The following is a 26880-nucleotide window of genomic DNA, read 5'->3' as shown; positions in this document are numbered from 1 at the left end:
TGTGGTGAGGCACCTTGCCCGAAGTGCAGCGAGCGTACACGTGTCTGCTAATTTGGCTTACATGTGGTTAAACATGCAAAATTACATTTAAAAAAAACAAAAAACTTGTTTCAACGTTTTGTACCTGTAGACTTTTTGTGGTGTCTATCTTTTTCATGTTGACCTATTGACCCCGTCCCAGTCAACCTGTTGATTGGCAACCTATTTCTGGTCAACCCAATGATCCACACCCGTTCCACTCATGTCTGGGAGATTTGCATTACTTATCATGTGAGATGGGTCTGTTATTCTCAATGCAAAAATTGTAGGAGATTCTGATAGTTCTTTGGTAGTTGTGAAAACTTCATGCTCTGATTCCATATGTTGATCTGATGTCCATTTCCCCACTAAACCAAGGACCATATCTGAGGCTCCTGGAAATAGCTGGTTTACGTCATTTTCTTTAAGCTTTTAAATATTTCTCAACACTGTGTTGTGCAGTCTATATTTGATTGTAAGGACTCTTGTTCAGAATGTGTCTGCTGCCAGGTGCCCTTTGGAGCATATCGACATCTTCCACAGTGCTATGTAGTGTGATGTTAGTTAGAGGCTGATATTTGTACACCAATGTCTACATTTTGCAACCATTGAAGACTCTTTTACTGTATGAATACTTCTTGATAGGATGGTTGGCATTTTATATTACAAATTACTTTTTCTCTTACGTCCTAGAAGATGCTGGGGACTCCGTAAGGACCATGGGGAATAGACGGGCTCCGCAGGAGACATGGGCACTTTAAGAAAGACTTTAGAGCTGATGTGCACTGGCTCCTCCCGCTATGCCCCTCCTCCAGACCTCAGTTTGATACTGTGCCCAGTGGAGACTGGGTGCTTTTCAGAGAGCTCTCCTGAGCTTTCTGACAAAGTATATTGGTTAGGTTTTTTATTTTCAGGGAGCCTGCTGGCAACAGACTCCCTGCATCGAGGGACTGAGGGGAGAGAAGCAGACCTACTTCTGTGAGTTTCAAGGCTCTGCTTCTTAGGCTACTGGACACCATTAGCTCCAGAGGGAGTCAGAACACAGGTCTCACCCTGGAGTTCGTCCCGGAGCCGCGCCGCCGTCCTCCTCACAGAGCCGGAAGATAGAAGCCGGGTGAGTATGAGAAGAAAAGAAGACTTCAGAGGCGGCAGAAGACTTCATGATCTTCACTGAGGTAACGCACAGCAGTGCAGCTGTGCGCCATTGCTCCCACACACCTCACACACGGCAGTCACTGTAAGGGTGCAGGGCGCAGGGGGGGCGCCCTGGGCAGCAATATAAACCTCATTTCTGGAAAAAGAGATATATATACAGCTAGGCACTGTATATATAAAGAGCCCCCGCCAGTTTTTATTTAAGCGGGACAGAAGCCCGCCGCCGTGGGGGCGGGGCTTCTCCCTCAGCACTCGCCAGCGCCATTTTCTCCACAGCACAGCTGACAGGAAGCTCCCCGGACTCTCCCCTGCTTATCCAAGGTGAAAGGGGGTTTCAGAGAAGAGGGGGGGGGGCACATAATTGGCAGCAAATAATAGTATTACAGCGCTACTGGGTAAACACATTGTGTGTTTTTCCTGGGGTATTAGCGCTGGGTGTATGCTGGCATACTCTCTCTCTGTCTCTCCAAAGGGCCTTGCGGGGGTACTGTTTTCAGATAAGAGGATTCCCTGAGTGTGTGGTGTGTCGGTACGTGTGTGTTGACATGTCTGAGGTAAAAGGCTCTTGGAGCAAATGTGTGTGTGTGGTGTCTCCGTCGACAACGCCGACGCCTGACTGGATATGTGGAATTAAGTGCTGAGGTAAATTTATTGCACAAAAGATTAGAGAACAGACAGGGAATCTACCCATGTCTGTCCCTATGTCGCTGGGACCTTCAGAGTCTCAAAACGCCCACTATCCAAAATAATAGACACTGATACTGACACGGAGTCTGACTCCAGTGTCGACTACGATGATGCAAAGTTACAGCCAAAACTGGCAGAAAAGTATTCAATATATGATTATTGTAATAAAAGATGTTTTGCATATCACTGATGACCCATATGTCCCTGACACGAGGGTACACCTGTTTAAGGGGAAGAAAGCGGAGATAACATTTCCCCCCTCTCATGAACCAAATGAATTGTGTGAAAAAGAGCGGGAATCTCCAGACAAGAAACTGCAGTTTCCCAAAAGAATTCTCATGGCGTATCCTTTCCCTGCTAGGGCCAGGATACGATGGGAGTCCTCCCCTAGGGTGGACAAGGCGTTGACATGTTTCCCCATAAGGTAGCGCTAACATACCAAGATACAGCTACCCTCAGGGATCCTGCAGATAGCATGCAGAAAAGTACTTTGAAGTCCATTTACACACATTCTGGTGCACTACTCAGACCGGCTATTGTGTCGGCAGGGGTTTATAGCGCTGTAGCAGCGTGGACAAATACCTTATCAGCGGAGATTGAAACCTTAGATAAGGATACCATGTTATTGACTCTAGGATATATAAAAGATGCTGTCTTCCTTTCGCGCATTTACCGGGTGTTACTGACCCACAATGTCCCCCCCAAGGAGAGTCACGAACTGGCCTGGGAAAGAGAGGTGGGAGAGATCTTAACTGTGGAGGAATGGGAGGATATTAGACAGGAAATTACCAAAAGTTCTATCTCAGTCCGTATAGCTGAAAATTCATATAAATTGTATTACCGCTGGTACCTAGTTCCTACTAGACTACACTCTATTTATCCCACGAGCTCGGATGAGTGCTGGAGACTGTGTGGAGGTAGGGGGACCCTGTTGCATGTTTGGTGGTCTTGTTCAACGATCCGCCAATATTGGAGACAAATTCATAAATTGGTTTTAGAAGTTACGCACTTAACCATCCCTGCCTCGCCCCTTTACTCACTACTTTCCCGTCCCATCCCTGACACCTCACGCTACCAACGAGCCCTAATTAAACATATCTTGAATACGGCTAAATGTCAAATAGCGTCTAATTGGAAGTCTGTGACACCTCCCACTTTGACCGCTACGATTAATGCAATTTGGTTCACATATAAGCTAGAGCGAATTACTGCTTCCCTCCGAGACTCCCCAGTCTCATTTACTGAGACATGGACACCCTGGACTCAGCATTTTAATGCTGAACCGCCATTGACAACCATTTAACATTTGATGTTTGGTGTCTAATAATTAATTTATGACACTGAATATCTAATATTTAAGCTAGACTATATTCACACCACAAAATTATTGCTATGTATGGCTCAGACTGGCCGACCTATCCCTCTTCCTTTTCCCTCCCACGGTTATCTACAATCCCCTTTTTTTATTGTATTTTATTCTCTACCCTGTAACCTTTTCTTTATGTATCCTGATTCTCTTACTCCCCCTCTTTCTACTATAACGGATAGTTGTAACAATCTAGGTAATCTGTCTACATGGAGGCGAGTGTGATAACTAATAATTGATATGCCTCCTGAGTGCCCCCTCCTTCTGACTATGATGCCTCATGACTATTTTATTTGCCTTCTATTGTTTACAACGATGTATCTATATGTTTATATGCTTATATAATCAATAAAACGTTATTTCAAAAAAAAAAAGAAAAAAAAGATGCTGTCTTATATATAAGACATGCTCAAAGAGACATTGGTCTACTGGGTTCTAGAGTCAACGCTATGTCGATTTCTGCTAGACGTGTCCTGTGGAACATGCACTGGACAGGTGATGCCGACTAAAAGAGGCATATGGAGGTTTTACCTTACCTTACAAGGGTGAGGAATTGTGTGGAGAAGGGCTCTCGGACCTGGTCTCCACAGCTATAGCTGGTAAATCTGATCTTTTGCCTTATATTCCCTCACAGCCTAAGAAAGCACGACATTATCAAATGCAGTCCTTTCGGTCGCAGAAAAACAAGAAAGTACGAGGAGCGTCCTTTCTTACCAGCGGTAAGGGCGCAGGGCACAGCTAGTTCCCAGGAACAGAAGTCCTACCCGGCCTCTACTAAATCCACCGCATGACGCTGGGGCTCCGCTAATGGAGTCCGCCCCAGTGGGAGCACGTCTTCGACTCTTCAGCCACATCTGACTTCACTCACAGGTGGATCCCTGGGCAATAGAAATTGTTTCTCAGGGTTACAAGCTGGAATTCGAAGAGGTGCCTCCTCGCCGGTTTTCCTTATCGCCCTACCGGCTTCTCCCCCAGAAAGGGAGATAATATTAAATACAATTCACACATTGTATCTCCAACAGGTGGTGCTCACGGTTCCCCTCCTTCAACAAGGAAGGGGATATTACTCAACCTTGGCTGTAGTCCCGAAACCGGACAGTTCGGTCAGACCTATTTTAAAATTAAAATCTCTGAACCTGTACTTGAAAAGGTTCAAATTCAAAGTGGAATCGCTCAAAGCGATCATCGCCAGCCTGGAAGAGGGGGGATTTTATGGTGTATCTAGACATAAAGGCTGCATACCTTCATGTTCCCATTTATCCACCCCATCAGGCGTACCTGAGAATTATGGTACAGGTTGAGTATCCCATATCCAAATATTCCGAAATACGGAATTTTTTGAGTGAGTGTGAGATAGTGAAACCTTTGTTTTCTGATGGCTCAATGTACACAAACTTTGTTTAATACACAAAGTTATTAAAAATATTGTATTAAATGACCTTCAGGCTGTGTGTATAAGGTGTATATGAAACATAAATGAATTGTGTGAATGTAGACACACTTTGTTTAATGCACAAAGTTATAAAAAATATTGGCTAAAAATACCTTCAGACTGTGTGTATAAGGTGTATATGAAACATAAATGCATTCTGTGCTTAAACTTAAATCCCATCACCATGATATCATTATGGTATGCAATTATTCCAAAATACGGAAAAATCCCATATCCAATATACCTCTGGTCCCAAGCATTTTGGATAAGGGATACTTAACCTGTACAGTATTGTCATTACCAATTTCAGGGTAATTGGCGGAAATGATGGTGCTCCTACGCAAGCAAGGAGTCACAATTATCTCATACTTGGACGATCTCCTAATAAGGGCGAGATCAAAAGAGCAGTTGTTGAACAGCGTGTCACTTTCACTGAAGGTGTCACAGCAACTCGGCTGGATTCTCAATATCCCGAAGTCACAGTTGGTTCCTATGACTCGTCTGCCCTTCTTGGGTATGATTCTGAATACGGACCAGAAATGGGTTTATCTTCCGATAGAGAAGGCCCAGGAACTAATGACTCTGGTAAAACACCTAATAAAGCCAAAACAGGTGTCAGTGCATCACTGCACTCTGGTCCTGGGAAAGATGGTGGCATCTTACGGGGCCATTCCCTTCGGCAGGTTCCATGCGAGGACTTTCCAATGGGATCTACAGGACAAGTGGTCCGGATCACATCTACAGATGCATCAGTTAATCGCCCTGTCCCCTAGGGCCAGGGTGTCTCTCCTATGGTGGCTGCAGAGTGCTCACCTTCTGCAGGTTCGCCATCCAGGACTGGATTCTGGTAGCCACGGAGGTGGGGGAGCAGTCACACAGGGAAGAAACTTCCAAGGTCTTTGGGTCAAGTTAAAAAACTTGTATTCAAATCAACATCCTGGAGATGAGGGCCATATACAACGCCCTTCGGCAAGCGGAAACATTGCTTCGCGACCTACCGGTTCTGATCCAGTCAGACAACATCACCGCAGTGGCTCATGTAAACCACCAAGGCAGCACAAAGAGCAGAGTGGAAATGGCAGAAGCCACCAGGATTCTCTGCTGGGCGGAAAATCATGTAAACGCATTTTCAGCAGTTCATTCCGGGAGTGGACAACTGAGAAGCAGACTTCCTCAGCAAACACGACCTGCATCCAAGAGAGGACTTCTTTAGGAAGCCTTCGCACAGATTGCAAGTCAGTGGGAACTGCCACAGATAGACATGATGGCGTCCCGCCTCAACAAGAAGCTACAGAGGTATTGCACCAGGTCAAGAGACCCTCAGGCAGTAGCTGTAGATGCCCTAGTGACACCGTGGGTGTTCCAGTCGGTCTATGTATTTCCCCCTCTTCCTCTCATACCCAAGGTGTTGAGAATGGTAGGAGGGAGAGGAATGAGAACAATCCTCATTGTTCCAGATTGGCCACGAAGGACCTGATATCCGGATCTGCAGGAAATGCTCACAGAAGATCCGTGGCCTCTTCCTCTAAGACAGGACCGGTTGCAACAGGGGCCATGTCTATTCCAAGACTTACCGCGGCTGCGTTGGATGGCATGGCGGTTGAACGCCGGATCCTAGCGGATAAGGGTATTCCGGATGAGGTCATTCCTACGCTAATAAAGGCTAGGAAGGACATGACATCTAAACATTATCACCGTATATGGCGAAAATATGTTTCTTGGTGTGAGGCCAGGAATGCTCCTACGGAATAATTCCATCTGGGCCATTTCCTTCACTCCTGCAAACTGGAGTGAATTTCGGCCTAAAATTAGGCTCTATTAAGGTTCAGATTTCGGCCTTATCCATTTTCTTTCAAAAGGAATTGGCCTCTCTCCCTGAAGTACAAACTTTTGTGAAGGGAGTACTGCATATTCAGCCTCCTTTTGTACCTCCGGTGACGCCTTGGGACCTTAACGTGGTGTTAAGTTTCATTAAGTCACACTGGTTTGAACCACTTAAAACGGTGGAGTTGAAAAATCTCACTTGGAAGGTGGTCATGTTATTAGCCTTGGCTTCGGCTAGGCGAGTGTCGGAATTAGCGGCTTTATCACATAAAAGCCCCTATCTGGTTTTCCATATGAATAGAGCGGAATTGCAGACCCGTCCTCAATTCCTGCCAAAAGTGGTTTCATCCTTTCATATGAACTACTGTGGTGCCTGTGGCTGCGCGTGACTTGGAGGATCCCGAGTCCCTTGATGTGGTCAGGGCTTTGAAAATTTACGTGGCCAGATCGGCTACAGTCAGAAAAACAGAAGCACTGTTTGTCATGTATGCAACCAACAAGATTGGTGCCCCTGCTTCAAAGTAGACTATTGCTCGCTGGATCTGTAACACGATTCAGCAGGCGCATTCTACGGTGGGATTGCCGTTACCTAAATCGGTCAAGGCCCATTCCACTAGGAAGGTGGGTTCTTCTTGGGCGGCTGCCAGAGGGGTCTCGGCGCTACAGCTGTGCCGAGTTACTACTTGGTCGGGTTCAAACTCCTTTGCAAAGTTCTATAAGTTTGATACCCTGGCTGAGGAGGACCTCCTGTTTGCTCAATTGGTGCGGCAGTCATCCGCACTCTCCCGCCCATTTGGAAGCTTTGGTATAATCCCCATGGTCCTTACGGAGTCCCCAGCATCCTCTAGGATGTAAGAGAAAATAAGATTTTAAACCTACCGGTAAATCTTTTTCTCGTAGTCCGTAGAGAATGCTGGGCGCCCGTCCCAAGTGCGGACTACTGCAAGACTTGTATATAGTTATTGCTTAAATAAGGGTTATGTTATAGTCTCATCGGTCTTGGACTGATGCTATGTCGTTTTCATACTGTTAACTGGATAGTATATCACAAGTTATACGGTGTGATTTGGTGTGGCTGGTATGAATCTTGCCCTTGGATTAACAAAAATCCTTTCCTCGTACTGTCCGTCTCCTCTGGGCACAGTTTCTCTAACTGAGGTCTGGAGGAGGGGCATAGAGGGAGGAGCCAGTGCACACCAGATCTAAAGTCTTTCTTAAAGTGCCCATGTCTCCTGCGGAGCCCGTCTATTCCCCATGGTCCTTACGGAGCCCCCAGCATCCTCTACGGACTACGAGAAAAAGATTTACCGGTAGGTTTAAAATCTTTTTTTTTTTTTTTCTCTTTTATAATATTTAATAAATTAAAGACTTGTATGTATCAAAGTAATGGTCCCCATACACTTGTGCGATGCCCTGCGACGCGACATCGCACCTGAACTGCCAAAGTGATTACCATGCGATAGATCGTGATGGGCACGTCACTGCAGATTGGGAGCGGCCTCTGTCCACTCCCGCCGGGTGCCCATCGCACATCGCATGTATTTTTAAAAACACATGCAATCGCACTGCGATGCGATAAATATTAAGTGCAGCACTTAATATCTTGCGACACGACATTAGACTGGCGTGCCCGCGCATCGCATCGCATGGTACCTAAAATGTGCATACAATCCTTTGATTTATCTCACAGATGCGGTCGAAATCGAAGGATTGTACCTGATATCTCACAAGTGTATGGGCTACATAAGAGCCTGCAAGGTAATAGAACAGATACCTGCTTAGTTGTCATGTGTACAGTATATACCTAGAAATCACGGCCTGTATTGTAGTAATGATATCCTTTCGTACAGCAATGACAGGATCACCTTGCAGGTATATACAAGGTTATCAGTGTGGCAGATTAGATATTCCTGCAGTCATTGTTTTTCCCATGGCCTCCTTTGTATTGTCTGTGCATTTATAAGCCTGTGGGGAGATTTATCAACGTTTGGAAAAAGTACCAGCCATTCAGCATCCAACTGTGATTTCTCTATCGTCCTAGTGGATGCTGGGGTTCCTGAAAGGACCATGGGGAATAGCGGCTCCGCAGGAGACAGGGCACAAAAAGTAAAGCTTTAGGATCAGGTGGTGTGCACTGGCTCCTCCCCCTATGACCCTCCTCCAAGCCTCAGTTAGATTTTTGTGCCCGGCCGAGAAGGGTGCAATCTAGGTGGCTCTCCTAAAGAGCTGCTTAGAAAAGTTTAGCTTAGGTTTTTTATTTTACAGTGAGTCCTGCTGGCAACAGGATCACTGCAACGAGGGACTTAGGGGAGAAGAAGTGAACTCACCTGCGTGCAGGATGGATTGGCTTCTTGGCTACTGGACATTAGCTCCAGAGGGACGATCACAGGTACAGCCTGGATGGTCACCGGAGCCTCGCCGCCGGCCCCCTTGCAGATGCTGAAACGAGAAGAGGTCCAGAATCGGCGGCAGAAGACTCCTCAGTCTTCTTAAGGTAGCGCACAGCACTGCAGCTGTGCGCCATTTTCCTCTCAGCACACTTCACACGGCAGTCACTGAGGGTGCAGGGCGCTGGGAGGGGGGCGCCCTGGGAGGCAAATGAAAACCTTTTTTGGCTAAAAATACCTCACATATAGCCTCCGGGGGCTATATGGAGATATTTAACCCCTGCCAGAATCCGTTAAGAGCGGGAGACGAGGCCGCCGAAAAAGGGGCGGGGCCTATCTCCTCAGCACACAGCGCCATTTTCCCTCACAGAAAGGCTGGAGGGAAGGCTCCCAGGCTCTCCCCTGCACTGCACTACAGAAACAGGGTTAAAACAGAGAGGGGGGGCACTAATTTGGCGTTAGAAATATATAAAAAAGATGCTATAAGGGAAAACACTTATATAAGGTTGTCCCTATATAATTATAGCGTTTTTGGTGTGTGCTGGCAAACTCTCCCTCTGTCTCTCCAAAGGGCTAGTGGGTCCTGTCCTCTATCAGAGCATTCCCTGTGTGTGTGCTGTGTGTCGGTACGTGTGTGTCGACATGTATGAGGACGATGTTGGTGAGGAGGCGGAGCAATTGCCTGAAATGGTGATGTCACTCTCTAGGGAGTCGACACCGGAATGGATGGCTTATTTAGGGAATTACGTGATAATGTCAACACGCGCCAAGGTCGGTTGACGACATGAGACGGCCGACAAACAATTAGTACCGGTCCAGACGTCTCAAAAACACCGTCAGGGGTTTTAAAACGCCCGTTTACTTTAGTCGGTCGACACAGACACAGACAGGGACACTGAATCCAGTGTCGACGGTGAATAAACAAACGTATTCCTTATTAGGGCCACACGTTAAGGGCAATGAAGGAGGTGTTACATATTTCTGATACTACAAGTACCACAAAAGAGGGTGTTATGTGGGATGTGAAAAAACTACCGTAGTTTTTCCTGAATCAGATAAATTAAATGAAGTGTGTGATGATGCGTGGGTTCCCCCCGATAGAAAATATGGGCGGTATACCCTTTCCCGCCAGAAGTTAGGGCGCGTTGGGAAACACCCCTTAGGGTGGATAAGGCGCTCACACGCTTATCAGAACAAGTGGCGGTACCGTCTATAGATAGGGCCGTCCTCAAGGAGCCAGCTGACAGGAGGCTGGAAAAATATCATAAAAAGTATATACACACATACTGGTGTTATACTGCGATCGCCTCAGCCTGGATGTGCAGAGCTGGGGTGGCTTGGTCGGATTCCCTGACTAAAAATATTGATACCCTTGACAGGGACAGTATTTTATTGACTATAGAGCATTTAAAGGATGTATTTCTATATATGCGAGATGCACAGAGGGATATTTGCACTCTGGCATCAAGAGTAAGTGCGATGTCCATATCTGCCAGAAGATGTTTATGGACACGACAGTGGTCAGGTGATGCAGATTCCAAACGGCATAAAGGTGTATTGCCGTATAAAGGAAGAGGAGTTATTTGGGGTCGGTCCATCGGACCTGGTGGCCACGGCAACTGCTGGAAAATCCACCGTTTTTACCCTAAGTCACATCTCTGCAGAAAAAGACACCGTCTTTTCAGCTTCAGTCCTTTCGTCCCTATAAGAGTCATATCTGCCCAGGGATAGAGGAAAGGGAAGAAGACTGCAGCAGGCAGCCCATTCCCAGGAACAGAAGCGTTCCACCGCTTCTGACAAGCTCTCAGCATGACGCTGAGACCGTACAGGACCCCTGGATCCTACAAGTAGTATCCCAGGGGTACAGTTTGGAATGTCGAGACGTTTCCCCTGCGCAGGCTCCTGAAGTTTGCTTTACCAAGGTCTCCCTCCGACAAGGAGGCAGTATGGGAAAAAAATTCACGAGCTGTATTCCCAGCAGGTGATAATTAAATTACCCCTCCTACAACAAGAAAAGGGGGTATTATTCCACACTATATTGTGGTACTGAAGCCAGAAGGCTAGGTGAGACCTATTCTAAATCTAAAAAAATTTGAACACTTACAAAGGTTCAAATCAAGATGGAGTCACTCAGAGCAGTGATAACGAACCGGGAAGAAGGGGACTATCTGGTGTCCCGAGACATCAGGGATGCTTACCTCCATGTCCCAAATTTGCCCTTATCGCTAAGGGTACCTCAGGTTCGTGGTACAGAACTGTCACTATCAGTTTCAGACGCTGCCGTTTGGATTGTCTACGGCACCCCGGGTCTTTACCAAGGTAATGGCCGAAATGATGGTTCTTCTTCGAAGAAAAGGCGTCTTAATTATCCCTTACTTGGACGATCTCCTGATAAGGGCAAAGTCCAGGGAACAGTTGGAGGTCGGAGTAGCACTATCTCGGATACTGTTACAACAGCAGGGGTGGATTCTAAATATTCCAAAATCGCAGCTGATCCCGACAACAAGTCTCCTGTGCTTAGGGATGATTCTGGACACAGTCCAGAAAAAGGTGTTTCTCCCGGAAGAGAAAGCCAGGGAGTTATCCGAGCTAGTCAGGAACCTCCTAAAATCAGTGCATCATTGCACAAGGGCCATGGTAAAAAAAATGGTGACTTCCTTCGAAGCAATTCCAGTCGGCAGATTTCATGCAAGAACTTTTCAGTGGGATCTGCTGGACAAATGGTCCGGATCGCATCTTCAGATGCATCAGCGGATAACCCTATATCCAAGGACAAGGGTGTCTCTCCTGTGGTGGTTACAGAGTGCTCATCTTCTAGAGGGCCGCAGATTCGGCATTCAGTTTTGGATGTTGGTGACCACGGAGGCCAGCCCGAGAGGCTGGGGAGCAGTCACACAAGGAAAAAATTTCCAGGGAGTGTGATCAAGTCTGGAGATTTTTCTCCACATAAATATAGCTAAGGGTAAATTTATAATGCTCTAAGCTTAGCAAGACCTCTGCTTCAAGGTCAGCCGGTATTGATCCAGTGGGATAAAACATCACGGCAGTCGCCCACGTAAATAGACAGGGCGGCACAAGAAGCAGGAGGGCAGTGGCAAAAACTGCAAGGACTTTTCGCTGGGCGGAAAATCATGTGATAGCACTGTCAGCAGTGTTTCATTCCGGGAATGGAAACTGGGAAGCAGACTTCCTCAGTAGGCACGACCTCCACCCGGCAGAGTGGGAACTTCATGGGGAAGTTTTCCACATAATTGTAAACCGTTGGGAATTACCAAAGGTGGACATGATGGCGTCCCGTCTGAACAAAAAACGGGACAGGTATTGCGCCAGGTTAAGAGACCCTCAGGCAATAGCTGTGGACGTTCTGGTAACACCGTGGGTGTACCAGTCGGTGTATGTGTTCCATCCTCTGCTTTTCATACCTAAGGTACTGAGAATTATAAGACGTAGAGGAGTAAGAACTATACTCATGGCTCCGGATTGGCCAAGAAGGACTTGGTACCCGGAACTTCAAGAGATGCTCACAGAGGACTTATGGCCTCTGCCGCTAAGAAGGGACTTGTTTCAGCAAGTACCATGTCTGTTCCAAGACTTACCGCAGCTGCGTTTGACGGCATGGCGGTGGAACGCCGGATCCTAAGGGAAAAGGCATTCAGGAAGAGGTCATTCCTACCCTGGTCAAAGCCAGAAAGGAGGTGACCGCACAACATTATCACCACATGTGGCGAAAATATGTTGCGTGGTGTGAGGCCAGGAAGGCCCCACGAAGAAATTTCAACTCGGTCGATTCCTGCATTTCTTGCAAACAGGAGTGTCTATGGGCCTCAAATTGGGGTCCATTAAGGTTCAAATTTCGGCCCTGTCGATTTTTCTTCCAGAAAGAATTGGCTTCAGTTCCTGAAGTCCAGAAGTTTGTCAAGGGAGTATTGCATATACAACCCCCTTTTGTGCCTCCAGTGGCACTGTGGGATCTCAACGTAGTTCTGGGATTCCTCAAAACACATTGGTTTAAAACCAGTCAAATCTGTGGATTTGAAGCATCTCACATGAAAAGTGAACATGCTCTTGGACCTGGCCTGGACCAGGCGAGTGTCAAATTGGTGGTTTTTTTCTCAAAAAAAGCCCATATCTGTTTGTCCATTCGGACAGGGCAGAGCTGCGGACTCGTCCCCAGTTCTCTCCCTAAGGTGGTGTCAGTGTTTCACCTGAACCAGCTTATTGTGGTGTCTTGCGCCTACTAGGGACTTGGAGGACTCCAAGTTGCTAGATGTGGTCAGGGCCCTGAAAATATAGGTTCCAGGACGGCTGGAGTCAGGAAAACTGACTTGCTGTTATCCTGTATGCACCCAACAAACTGGGTGCTCTTGCTTTTAAGCAGACTTTTGCTAGTTGGATGTGTAATACAATTCAGCTTGCACATTCTGTGGCAGGCCTGCCACAGCCAAAATATGTAAATGCCCATTCCACAAGGAAGGTGGGCTCATCTTGGGCGGCTGCCCGAGGGGTCTCGGCTTTACAACTTTGCCGAGCGGCTATTTAGTCAGGGGCAAACACGTTTGTAAAATCCTACAAATTTGATACCCTGGCTAAGGAGGACCTGGAGTTCTCTCATTCGGTGCTGCAGAGTCATCCGCACTCTCCCGCCCGTTTGGGAGCTTTGATATAATCCCCATGGTCCTTTCAGGAACCCCAGCATCCACTAGGACGATAGAGAAAATAAGAATTTACTTACCGATAATTCTATTTCTCGGAGTCCGTAGTGGATGCTGGGCGCCCATCCCAAGTGCGGATTATCTGCATTACTTGTACATAGTTACAAAAATCGGGTTATTATTGTTGTGAGCCATCTTTTCAGAGGCTCCGCTGTTATCATACTGTTAACTGGGTTCAGATCACAGGTTGTACAGTGCGATTGGTGTGGCTGGTATGAGTCTTACCCGGGATTCATAAATCCTTCCTTATTGTGTACGCTCGTCCGGGCACAGTACCTAACTGAGGCTTGGAGGAGGGTCATAGGGGGAGGAGCCAGTGCACACCACCTGATCCTAAAGCTTTACTTTTTGTGCCCTGTCTCCTGCGGAGCCGCTATTCCCCATGGTCCTTTCAGGAACCCCAGCATCCACTACGGACTCCGAGAAATAGAATTATCGGTAAGTAAATTCTTATTTTTACAGTCTGTGGGACAGATTTATTAAGCCTGGCAAATTGATAAAGAAGTGAAGTGAAAGGTGATAACGCACCAGCCAGTCAGCTCCTAACTGTAATTTTTTTAAACCCGTAATGATTGGCTGGTGCGTTATCAAATTACACTTATCACTTCTTTATCACTTCTCCAGGGTTAATACGTCGCCCTCATGTTTGAAAGATGACAGGGCTGGCTGATTGGTACTTTTGTCTCTCTCCAGGCTTTGATACATCTCCCCTGTAGCACTTATCTTCAGTGCATGTGGAGTATACAGTTCTACCTGCTTGCCTGGAGTCTATTGCATTTTGGTGGCCTAGAAAAGCAGAATAAGCACTGGAGGTCTTGTTTCATAGACCTGTATTACATCATGGTAGTTTAATTGGGATGATAGTTTTCATATTATTTTTCTTCCTGAAAAGCAGAAATAACTATTTATTATTCTTACTTGCAGACATAATAGTGAATTCTCTCAAGAAGTTTCTTTGCCCTAATATCAATGTGTCTTCGTCTCTAGCTTGGGTACCGATGTGGTTAGATTAATAACATTTCAAGATGAGCAAAGACAAAGGAAAATTTGACTTTTACATTGGGCTGATATTGGCGATCAGCTCAAGCCTCTTCATTGGCGGGAGCTTCATCTTGAAAAAGAAAGGGCTTCTCCGGCTGGCGAGAAAGGGCTCCATGAGAGCAGGTATACATTATGTACTTCTGCCTCCTCTGTTCTAGATCTGTCCCAACATGACATATTCCTGTTATTATTATGTACTTCTAATGACATTCGTTGTAAGGCTAGTTCAATCTAATGATGAGGACACTTGAATGTCTGTCTTCTTGAATAAGTAATGTATAATGTACATGCTTTCTTAAATCCTGTTATGTGTTTTAATACACACAAAGAACTAGTGAAAAAAAATCCTAACTTCTGATAGGACATAGCGGTTCTGGTCCAGTCACACCAAGCTGCACCTGTTCTAGACCTATTTCCAATGTGACTGGTCTCTCAGACTACTATTGTTTCGGTAGAGGTTGACCATGCATAATTAGTGAAGACAACCTGCTGGACAGATGAGGGGAGGAGCAAAGGCCCAAAATTGCCACGCCTCGATAAATAGTGCAGATCTCCATTCACGGCATAAAGTTGGATGAATAAAGGTCGGCTGGATTAGACAGGTTTGATAGCCATACGATCCAGACAGTTGTTTTACCAATTTCAGGCTGTGACTGTTATTGATAAGGTCCTTACATTGAACGATAGTTGTTCATACAAGTCGTTTGGTTTGCATGATTATTGCACAGTGCATGACAAGCTTTGGGCTGGCAAGACGCAGAAACATAGTAAGTACTTTGCCCTCACATATAAACATTTCATACTACCTGTCAGCGCCATTTACAACTATTCAGGTGCAAAGCATATATTATTAATTTCAAGTATATTTGTATATATTGTACATGTATTTAAAGTTACATTGTTAACCTTTAGTATTTAGATTCCATATTGGTAAAGACCAGCACATACTTTCTGCAGAACATAAGCTATGATATTAAATAAGTACTGTAGGAAACCTCTTGTAAAACATTTTTGTGTGTTAAGCTAGGTACACACTGTCCGATATATTGGCCATTCAATTGAACGGGTGATATGTAGTGGACGCATCGGCGGGTGTGTACCCTAATATGTCTGTGAAAATCGTTGTTCAGACATATTGCGTTGGCCCTGCAGCAATGCCGATATATCTTTAGATAATTGGCACATCGCGCTGTGTGTACGGGCGGTCGTACACTTGCTGCAATGGACGGCTTATCTGGGCGGACACATGTAAATGCCAGCCCAGTTGTGATATCAGGAACGACATATTGGGCCAACGATCGATGAGTGTGTATGCATTTATCTATCATCAGCTATTTCCCTAGTTTGTACCCAGCATTACACTCATACGATGGCTGATTTGTACTACTGCTGACATTTAGATCTGTATAATATCATAGTTTCACATGTCACTACAACTACAGACATTCCTCACTTAACGACCTACCCGCTTATCGACCGCTCGGACTTACGATCCGTTCTTCTTCTACCAACTGTGATGCGACCGCTCAGACTTACGACCCGCCCATGCCTCCCGCCTACCGGTTTGTACTTACGACCCGCCCAGACTGTTTAGTGACCCGTTTGTCCGTTTGCAGCATCTCAGTGACATGCCAGAGAAAAGGAGGAGTATGACTGCATGCGGAGATAGTGCCAAGAAAACGGAGGGCTATTGATCTTCAGCTGAAAATAAGGATCATAAATAACTATGAAGCTGGAAAGAAAGTTAGAGATTGCATGTGAGTTGGAGTAGGCACATTCAACCATTTCAACAATCTTGAAGGATAAAGATAGAGTGAAAGTATCAACAGGATTTAAAGCCATAATAACTAGGCAGCGAAAGGCCTCATTCCTGAAATGGAAAAATTACTGGTGATCTGGTTTAATGACCACATACAAAAAAGAATGCCACTGAGCCTTTCAATAATTCAAGCCAAGTCATCCAGTATTTTTGAGACTTTGAAGGTGCGTGAAAGGGAAGAATCAACGGGAACATTTACAGCAAGCCATGGATGGTTTCAAAAGTTTTGTCGAAGATTCAAAGTGCTGATTTAGAAGCAGCAGAAAATTTGTTGACGAATTTGATCAAATCCTCCAGACAGGCAGCTACTGTCTGGAACAGATCTTCAATGTGGATGAAACTAGACTTTTTTTTTTTTTTTTTTTTTTTTTAAAGAAAATGCCTGGAAGGTCCTACATACACAAAGAAGCTAAAACAATGCCCGGTTTCAAAGCTTTTAAGGACAGAGTCACATTATTGTTGGGAGAAAATGCTACTGGTTTCAAGTTAAAGCCTTTGCTCATATATTGCTACCAGAACCCACGTGCATTGAAGCAGGTTAGTAAGCACATGTTGCCCATTTACTATTGTGCAATTAACAAGGCATGGATGACACAAGATTTATTTGAGGATTGGTACATCAACTGTTTCATACCCCAGGTCAAGTGTTATTGTCTGGAAAAGGGCGTTCCCTTTAATATTATCCTCCTGCTTGATAATTGCCCAGGCCACCCTCAACATCTTAATGATGTACACCAGGATGTAAAGGTAATGTTTCTGCCTAAAAACACAACTGCTATCCTACAGCCAATGGAGCAGGAACTATAGCTACGTTCAAAGCATACTATTTGGGCTCCACTTTTTACAAACTTGTATTAGCAACAGAAAGTGATTAAGTAACCCTTCGTGATTTTTGGAATCATACAACATTTTACACTGCTTAAAGAACATTGAAACAATCCCCTCACTGATGGGATTCGTCTCAAAAGCTACACCCGGTACCCCTACCCCTACAAGTCCTGCCATTTCTTTGCTGTCATAATCCCTTACCTGGGCCCTCTACAACTCCAGGTAACCTTGCTGGTTGATGGTACTGTACTCTGTCTTTTTTTGTCTTTTTCATTTTTTTATTTATGTTCTCTATGCAAGTTATGCAAAGTAAAGTTATGTGAAGTAAAAATGCTTGCTAAATAAAACATGCAACGTAAAACAAGTTATGTTATACAAAGTAAAAAAACTTGCAAAATAAAAACATTCAAAGAAAAAAAAAAAAGTAATGTTACTAACATGCTCAGTAAAACAAGTTATGTTAAAAAATAGCTTACTGTTTGCAAAATTAAAAAAATGCAAAATAAAACAAGTTTCCTTTTCTTTATTTAGAAGTGTACTGTACTTGTATTATGTATAAAATCCTTGATTTTATATAGTAAATAAGATCTGTTGTTTAACAACTGAGTCGTAGAAACGGAACCCGGTCGTTATGTGAGGAATATCTGTATTGTGAAATAGGAGTTGTCCTTTATTTAATCTATTAGGAACTTTTCTCTCTAAACAATATTTCTCTTACGTCCTAGAGGATGCTGGGGTCCACATTACTACCATGGGGTATAGATGGGTCCACCAGGAGCCATTGGCACTTCAACAGTTTGAGAGTGTGGGCTGGCTCCTCCCTCTATGCCCCTCCTACCAGACTCAGTTTAGAAAATGTGCCTGGAGGAGCCGGTCACAGCTAGAGGAGCTCTCCAGAGTTTCTCTAGTAAAGTTTTATTTTAGAGTTTATTATTTTACAAGCAGGCTGCTGGCAACAGCCTCCCTGCTTCGTGGGACTAAGGGGGGAGTAGTGTCCACCCTGCGGGGTTTGAGCCACTATCCGCTGACTGGACACTGAGCTCCAGAGGATAGATTGCTCCCCGCCACAGGGGAACGCTCACCCCAGCAATATGCCGCCACCCCCTTACAGAGCTGAAGATCAGTGGTGAGTGAGTCACTGACACCCCTGGCAAGCGGGGGCCGGTGTGAAGATGGCGGCTTCAGGGTAGGAGTGCAGTATTAACTGCGTTCCGGAGGCTCAGCTGTAAATTGTGCGGCGCCCTGAGCCAGTGCCTACACCTGTCACATAGCCTGTCTGTGTCCCGGGATCTCAGGCAGCATAAATCCTCAGGCCCGTATAATCCTATGAAGAGCGGGAAGACAGCGCCATTTTGGGGGCGGAGATTCACCTCAGAGCGGACCCAGCAGCGTTCAGCGCCATTTTCCTGCCTGCACAGCGCTGTCCAGGAAGAGCAAGTCCCTCCACAGCAACTCCAGCTATCTCTCACGGTACCAGGGGGTTGTAGAAGGGGAGGGGGGGGGGCTGCATTAAGACTGTGTAACCTATTAAGGTACACAGTCAGCGCTAGTAAGGGTCTCCCTTTACATTAAAAGCGCTGTGTGTGGGTTGGCTCCAATCTGTGTCTTTTGCCATTGTTAGGAGTGAAACTCTCTGTCCTCCCCTGTGTGTGTGTGTGTGGAGTGTCTGTGGTCTCCATTAAGCAATGTCCAGGGACTCTGTGTCATATGCTGCAGAGTATATGTCCTCTCAGGATGATCCCATTCCATGTAATAAGGATTGCACTGGTTTAGCACAGATTCCAACAAGGTAGCCTGAGTGGTTATCCTCTATCAAATCTATGATTTCTCAGATTTCAAATAGGGTTGCACAGAATGAATCTGCAACTCACGCGTTTACAGAACTCTATGGCAGTCTGGCCCAGTTCTGGTACATCAGGGGGTATATGCAATTAGCGGCGAATCGCGGCAAATTATCGGCCGTTTTTCAATTCGACACAATTCGACAGTCTAATTTCGGCAAGTGGGTGCCGAGATTGACCATATGCAATAAAAAACGGATTCGACAGTCCCGCTGTCGAAAAACGGCCGATTTGACGGATTTGTTCCGTTTTTTTAAAAACGGGAAAAAACTCGGAAAAAAATGGCATGGGGTCCCCCCTCCAAAGCATAACCAGCCTCGGGCTCTTCGAGCTGGTCCTGGTTCTAAAAATCCGGGGGGAAAATGGACAGGGGATCCCCCGTATTTTTAAAACCAGCACCGGGCTCTGCGCCTGGTGCAAAAAATACGGGGGACAAAAAGAGTAGGGGTCCCCCGTATTTTTTACACCAGCATCGGGCTCCACTAGCTGGACAGATAATGCCACAGCCGGGGGTCACTTTTATACAGTGCCCTGCGGCCGTGGCATTAAATATCCAACTAGTCACCCCTGGCCGGGGTACCCTGGGGGAGTGGGGACCCCTTCAATCAAGGGGTCCCCCCCCCAGCCACCCAAGGGCCAGGGGTGAAGCCCGAGACTGTCCCCCCCCCCCCCCCAATCCAAGGGCTGCGGATGGGAGGCTGATAGCCTTGAGAAAATGTAAAGAATATTGTTTTTTCCTGTAGTACTACAAGTCCCAGCAAGCCTCCCCGGCAAGCTGGTACTTGGAGAACCACAAGTACCAGCCTGCGGGAGAAAAACGGGCCCGCTGGTACCTGTAGTACTACTGGAAAAAAAATACCCAAATAAAAACAGGAGACACACACCTTGAGAGTAAAACTTTATTGCACACCTGCCGACACACATACTTACCTATGTTGACCCGCCGACTGCCACGTCTCCTGATCCGACGATCCGGGGTACCTGTGAATCAAATTATACTCACCTCAATCCAGTGTCCAGATATAAATCCTCGTACTTGGCAAAAAAAGAAAACGAACAGCCGATCCTGCGGACTGAAAGGGGTCCCATGTTTACACATGAGACCCCTTTCCCCGAATGCCGGGACACCACGTGACTCCTGTCACCGAGGTCCCTTCAGCCAATCAGGAAGTGCTACTTCGTTGCACTCACCTGATTGGCTGTATGCGCGTGTGACCTCAGACAGCGCCTCGCAAAGCCTCTCCATTACTTTCAATGGTGGGAACTTTGCGGGTAGCGGTGGGGTTACCCACGGTCAGCCGCTGACCGCGGGTGACCTCACCGCTGACGCAAAGTTCCCACCATTGAGTATAATGGAGAGGTTTTGCGAGGCGCTGTCTGACAGCTCAGACGTGCAGCCAATCAGCAGAGTGCCAGGACGTTGCGCTCGCTGATTGGCAGAAGGGACCTCGGTGACAGCAGTCACGTGGTGTCCCGGCATTCGGGGAAAGGGGTCTCATGTGTAAACATGGGACCCCTTTCAGTACGTTTGGTGCGGGTGTTCGGTTTGTTGTTTTGCCAAGTACGTGGATTATAATCTGGACCCTGGATCAGGTGAGTATAATTATCTTTTATTTTCAGGTACCCGTGGATTCTACTTGGAGAAGAGGACCGACTGCTTCGTGTCAACATAGGTAAGTATGTGTGTGTCGGCAGGTGTGCAATAAAGTTTTACTCTCAAGGTGTGTGTCTCCTGTTTTTATTTGGGTATTTTTTTCCCAGTAGTACTACAGGTACCAGCGGGCCCGTTTTTCTCCCGCAGGCTGGTACTTGTGGTTCTCCAAGCACCAGCTTGCGGGGGAGGCTTGCTGGGACTTGTAGTACTACAGGAAAAAACAATATTCTTTACATTTTCTCAAGGCTATCAGCCTCCCATCCGCAGCCCTTGGATGGGGGGGACAGCCTCGGGCTTCACCCCTGGCCCTTGGGTGGGTGGTGGGGGGGGGCCCTTGATTGAAGGGGTCCCCACTCCCCCAGGGTACCCCGGCCAGGGGTGACTAGTTGGATATTTAATGCCACGGCCGCAGGGCACTATATAAAAGTGACCCCCGGCTGTGGCATTATCTGTCCAGCTAGTGGAGCCCGATGCTGGTGTAAAAAATACGAGGGACCCCTACTCTTTTTGTCCCCCGTATTTTTTGCACCAGCACCAGGCGCAGAGCCCGGTGCTGGTTTTAAAAATACGGGGGATCCCCTGTCCATTTTCCCCCCGGATTTTTAGAACCAGGACCAGCTCGAAGAGCCAGAGGCTGGTTATGCTTTGGAGGGGGGACCCCACGCCATTTTTTTCCGGGATTTTACCATTCCATCTAAAAAAAATACATATTTTTAAAAATATATAAATAATACTTGTGCCTCCCAAAAACACAAACCAAGTACCTAATCCCTTCTAATATAAATAGATATGCTATTACCAATAAAAAAAACACCCCAAAAAACATGTTTTAAATTTTTTTTATTAGATTCACCCACCAAAGTGTGGCGGATTGAAAATGACGAATTTACTGTCTAAAAGCACTGTTGTCGAATTTCCAAACTTCAATTGAATATACTTTGGTCGAATTGACGCATTTGTACCATTGCAGAAAAGTTGAATTTGACAAATGTCGGATTTCAAAAAGTCGAATTTTGAAAGTCCGTTTTTTTGATGGAAAGTACTGAATTGCATTGTCGATTTTTTTTTTTTAATTTTTTTTATTATTTTTTTTGTCGAAAAAGTCCCGGTTTTCGACAAATTTCGGGAATTCGACCGCAATTGCATATACCCCCAGGACTCCCCGCTGTATATTCACATAAACGTGCTCTTGCGCAGATCATGCAGGATGATACGGACACCGATTCTGACACTGCAAATGGTGATGGGGATGTGTTGCGGGGGGCAGCATTTCTTGCTAAAGGGGTGTAGTTGATGATAGAGGCTATTAGGGATGTGTAGAATATTGCTGATACAACACCCGAGCAGGTTGAGGAGGCTTACTTCACTGAAAATAAGAAAGCCTTGCTAACCTTCCCTGCATCAAAGGAATTAAATGCTATTTTTGAAAAGTCTTGGGAAAACCCGGAAAAAACATTCTAGATACCTAAAAGGGTTCTGGTAGCGTTTCCTTTCCCGGTAGAGGATAGGAAAAAATGGGAAAACCCGACTATTGTTGACGCGTCTGTATCCAGACTCTCAAAAAAGGTGGTTTTACCTGTTCCTGTATCTACCGCTTGAAAAGAGCCGGCTGATCGTAAAATTGATAATACGCTCAAATCAATGTACACAGCTTCTGGGGCAATACCACGTCCCACTATTGCCAGTGCTTGGATTGCCAAAGCTATAGTAAAGTGGTCAGGCACGTTACTTGAAGACTTGGATACTATGGAGAAATGTGATGTTGAATTGTTTTTACGTAACATTCAGGATTCGGCAGGATTTCTGGTAGAATCCATGAAAGACCTGGGTTCCATGGCTGCGGGAATTTCTTCCATGTCTGTATCGGCTCGTCGAGGACTGTGGTTGCGCCAGTGGTCTGCAGAAGCGGAATGCAGGAGAAGTGTTGAGACCCTACCCTACACAGGTCAGGCTTTCTTTGGGGAAGAGTTCGATGCGTGGATCTCCACGGCTACGGCTGGTAAGTCCCCTTTTCTTCCCTCGGCTACACCTGCTCTGAAGAAACCCTTTTCTTCAGCTACATCACAGCCCTTTCGGTCTGCCAAGCCCAGAAAGGCCAAGTCGTCCAACACCTTCTTTTGGGGATGTCGGCCCAAGTCCAAGAAACCTGCGGCTGCAGGTTCTCAGGAACAGAAACCTGCTTCAGGTACACCAAAGTCTTCCGCTTGACGGTGGACTGCACGCCCCGTAGGTGGGGTCAGTGGGAGCAAGACTCAGTCATTTCAGTCACGTCTGGGTGTCGTCCGGCCTGGACCCCTGGGTGCAAGATATTGTGTCTCAGGGGTACAGGCTGGAATTTCAAAATCTCCCTCCTCACCGATTTTTCAAATCAGGCTTGCCAGCTCTGCTGGCGGACAGGACTGTCCTGCAAGAAGCCGTCCAGAAATTGGTGGAGGAACAGGTCATTGTGCCAGTACCACCCCATATGCAAAACAAAGGTTACCATTCAAACCTTTTCGTGGTACAGAAACCGGATGGTTCAGTCAGGCCCATTCTGAACTTAAAATCACTAAACCTCCTTTCTGAGGGAGTTCAAGTTCAAAATGGAGTCTCTAAGGGCAGTGATGTCTGGTCTGGAGGAGGGGGAATTCCTGGATATCAAGGATGCGTACCTCCACATTCCGATTTGGCTGCCGCATCAAGCTTATCTTCGATTCGCACTGTTGGACTGTCATTTCAGTTCCAGGCCCTACCATTCGGCCTCTCCACAGCACCGAGGGTATTCACCAAGGTGATGGCTCCTGAGGAAGCTGGCGGTGACATAGACCAGCGAAACGCGTTGAACCACCACTCTCATCTGACCACGGGCACCACATTGACTTTCACCTGGAATCCTCTGGCAATTTTTGGGACTCTCTTTGAATCCTCAAGAACCTCTGCAAACGGCACTGTTTGACGTCTCTGCTTATTCCCCTGCTGCTATTGGACCTCGATCTGCAATTGAGAACCAAGGGGACCCTTTACTGAGACGATGGTAATATTCATAACCACTAATTTATGAGGATTTCTTGGAGGACTGAGTTCTAGCCAGATCATCAGTGATTATTGCCCTATCCAAATTGAAGTGGTCACTAACCTATCTGAGAGACTCTCAATTTTCCATTAGGATCTCTCTGCTATATATTTTTAATTCATGTGTTATTTTATAATTCATGTGCTATTTACACACTTCTTAGATTTATTATATTAAATATGTGATTTTTTTAATTGATTTAATTGTTGACGTTCTTTATTCTGAGATTCGGCCGGCGCCAGTATTTATCTTTCTCTGCATCGTCCAAGGAGAAGCTGTTACGATCCATAGCTCTCACGACACAGCTTCTCAGGGAACATGGTTGGATCCTGGATCTTCCAAAATCACATTTGGAACCAACCAGGAGGTTGTCCTTTCTGGGAATGATCCTCGACACGGAAGTGCAGAGGCTGTTTCTTCCAGATGAGAAAGCGTTGGTGATACAAACAATGGTCCGGGATGTACTGAAGCCAACCCTGGTGTCAGTTCATCAGTGCATTCGCCTTCTGAGGAAGATGGTGGCCTCTTATGAGGCTCTGCAGTACGGGAGGTTTCACGCTCGGTCCTTCCAAGTGGTTGGGATCCCATCTACACATGCACCAGAGAATACGTCTGTCACCAAAGGCCAGGATTTCACTCCTCTGGTGGCTGCAATTACCTCACCTACTAGAGGGCCGCAGGTTTCACGATTCAGGACTGGATCCTTCTAACCACGGATGCATGTCTCCGGGGCTGGGGCGCAGTCACTCAAGGGGAAACCTTCCAACGAAGGTGGTCAAGTCTGGAAGCCGGCCTGCCGATAAACATTCTGGAACTAAGAGCCGTCTACAACGGTCTTCTCCAAGCGGCCCCTCTTCTGAAAAATCGGGCCGTTCAAGTACAGTCGGACAATGTGACAACAGTGGCTTACATAAACCGACAGGGCGAAACGAAGAGCAGAGCTGCAATGTCAGAGGTAACAAGAATCATCCTCTGGGCATAAAAACACGCGTTGGCGCTGTCAGCAATCTTCGTTCCGGGAGTAGACAACTGGGAAGTGGACTTCCTTAGCAGACACGATCTCCATCCAGGGGAATGGGCTCTCCATCCGGAGGTGTTCAAGGAGGTAACAGATCTTTGGGGAGTACCCCAGATCGACATGATGGCCCCTCGTCTCAACAAGAAACTTTGGCGGTATTGTTCCAGGTCGAGGGACCCGCAAACAGTGGCGGTGGACGCCCTAGTGACTCCGTGGGTGTTGCATTCGGTGTATGTGTTTCCTCTACTTCCACTCATCCCAAGAGTTCTAAAACTCATATGGAGAACAAGGGTTCAAGAAGGGCTTGGTGCGCGGATCTACTGCAAGAAGAGCCGAGGCCTCTTCCTCTTCGGGAGGACCTGCTGCAGCAGGGGCAATTCGCCTATCAAGACTTACCGTGGCTACGTTTGATGGCATGGAGGTTGAACGCCTGATACTAGCTCGAAAGGTTATTCCTACCCTGATGCAGGCTAGGAAAGGAGTAACGTCTAAACATTACCATCCAATTTGTAAAAAATATGTATCTTGGTTTGAGCCCAAGAAGTTTTCCTGCGGTGGAGTTTCAACTGCGACGGTTTCTCCTCTTCCTACAAGCCGGTGTGGATATGGGCCTGAGGTTGGGATCTGTGAAGGTCCAGATTTCGGCCCTATCCATTTTCTTCCAGAAACAATTGGCTGCCCTCCCTGAGGTTTAGACCTTTTTGAAGGGGGTTCTGCACATCCAACCTCCCTTTGTACCGCCTACGGTGCCTTGGGACCTGAACGTGGTGTTGCAGTTCCTCAAATCAGACTGGTTCGAGCCTCTACAGGAGATTGAGGTCAAATTTCTTACATGGAACACTCACGTTGTTGGCCTTAGCTTCTGCTAGACGTGTGTCCGAGTTGGGGGCTTTGTCCTGTAAAAACCCATACTTGATCTTCCACGACGATAGAGCTGAGCTCCGGACACGTCAGCAGTTTCTTCTGAAGGTTGTGTCGGCATTTCATATCAACCAACCTATTGTGGTGCCAGTGGCTACTGACTCCTCAATTTCATCACAGTCCTTGGATGTTGTAAGGGCTCTGAAAATATATGTGAAGAGGACTACTTGTCACAGAAAATCGGACTCTGTTTGTCCTGTATAATCCCAAGAAAATTGGGTGTCCTACTTCTAAGCAGACTATCTCTCGTTGGATCAGGTTCACTATCCAGCATGCGTATTCTACGGCAGGCTTGCCGCGTCCTACGTATGTCAAGGCCCACTCTACTCATAAGGTGGGGTCTTCCTGGGCGGCTGCCCGGGATGTCTCGGCGTTACAACTTTGCCGAGCTGCAACTTGGTCTGGGTCGAACACGTTTGCAAAGTTCTACAAGTTCGATACTTTGACTGAATTTCAGCTCATCAAAGGCCAATCAGTTCTGCAGGAACCTCCGTGCTCTCCCTCCCATTCTGGGAGCTTTGGTACATCCCCATGGTACTAATGTGGACCCCAGCATCCTCTAGGACGTAAGAGAAAATAGGATTTTGGTTACCTACCGGTAAATCCTTTTCTCGTAGTCTGTAGAGGATGCTGGGCGCCCGCCCAGCGCTTCGTTTTCCTGCAATTGTTAATCTGGTTCAGTACAACTTTGTTTTTAGTTACGTACTGCATTGTTACTTGGTAAGTACTGTTTCAGCGGTTGCTGCGTTGTCAAGCTAAGTTAGCTTGATGTGCCTTGTATGTTTGAGCTGGTATGAATCTTGCCACTATCTGTGTTAAATCCTTCTCTCGAAGATGTCCGTCTCCTCGGGCACAGTTTCTAGACTGAGTCTGGTAGGAGGGGAATAGAGGGAGGAGCCAGCCCACACTCTCAAACTCTTAAAGTGCCAATGGCTCCTGGTGGACCCGTCTATACCCCATGGTACTAATGTGGACCCCAGCATCCTCTACGGACTACGAGAAAAGGATTTACCGGTAGGTAACCAAAATCCTATTTTGCATTTTTATCTGCACATGACCTCCATAGTGCAATTCCATCAATTACATCAGAATTCCCCACAAGGGCTTGTTCACATAGATACATTT

The 26880-nt window shown here is 46.5% G+C and overlaps 1 protein-coding gene across 4 annotated transcripts in view; it reads left to right on the top strand.

Moving 5' to 3' along the window:
• NIPA2 (NIPA magnesium transporter 2) overlaps positions 1-26880 on the top strand; it is an 86162-nt gene that overhangs the window by 9340 nt on the left and 49942 nt on the right. For 2 of the 4 annotated variants that reach the window (XM_063953283.1, XM_063953281.1), the window contains one exon: positions 14569-14745. The exons of 1 other annotated variant lie outside the window; for it this stretch is intronic. In XM_063953283.1, the coding sequence (XP_063809353.1) occupies positions 14607-14745 (139 nt within the window). In that variant the 5' untranslated portion in view covers positions 14569-14606. Of the gene's footprint in view, positions 1-14505; positions 14746-26880 lie in introns of all 4 variants that reach the window. One more of the 4 variants, XM_063953282.1, reaches the window with a different exon arrangement.

The sequence above is a fragment of the Pseudophryne corroboree genome, chromosome 2 (assembly GCF_028390025.1).
Source record: "Pseudophryne corroboree isolate aPseCor3 chromosome 2, aPseCor3.hap2, whole genome shotgun sequence".
Classification (NCBI taxonomy): domain Eukaryota; kingdom Metazoa; phylum Chordata; class Amphibia; order Anura; family Myobatrachidae; genus Pseudophryne; species Pseudophryne corroboree.
Note: the sequence above shows the minus strand (reverse complement) of the source record. Positions and strands in the feature narration are given on the sequence as shown.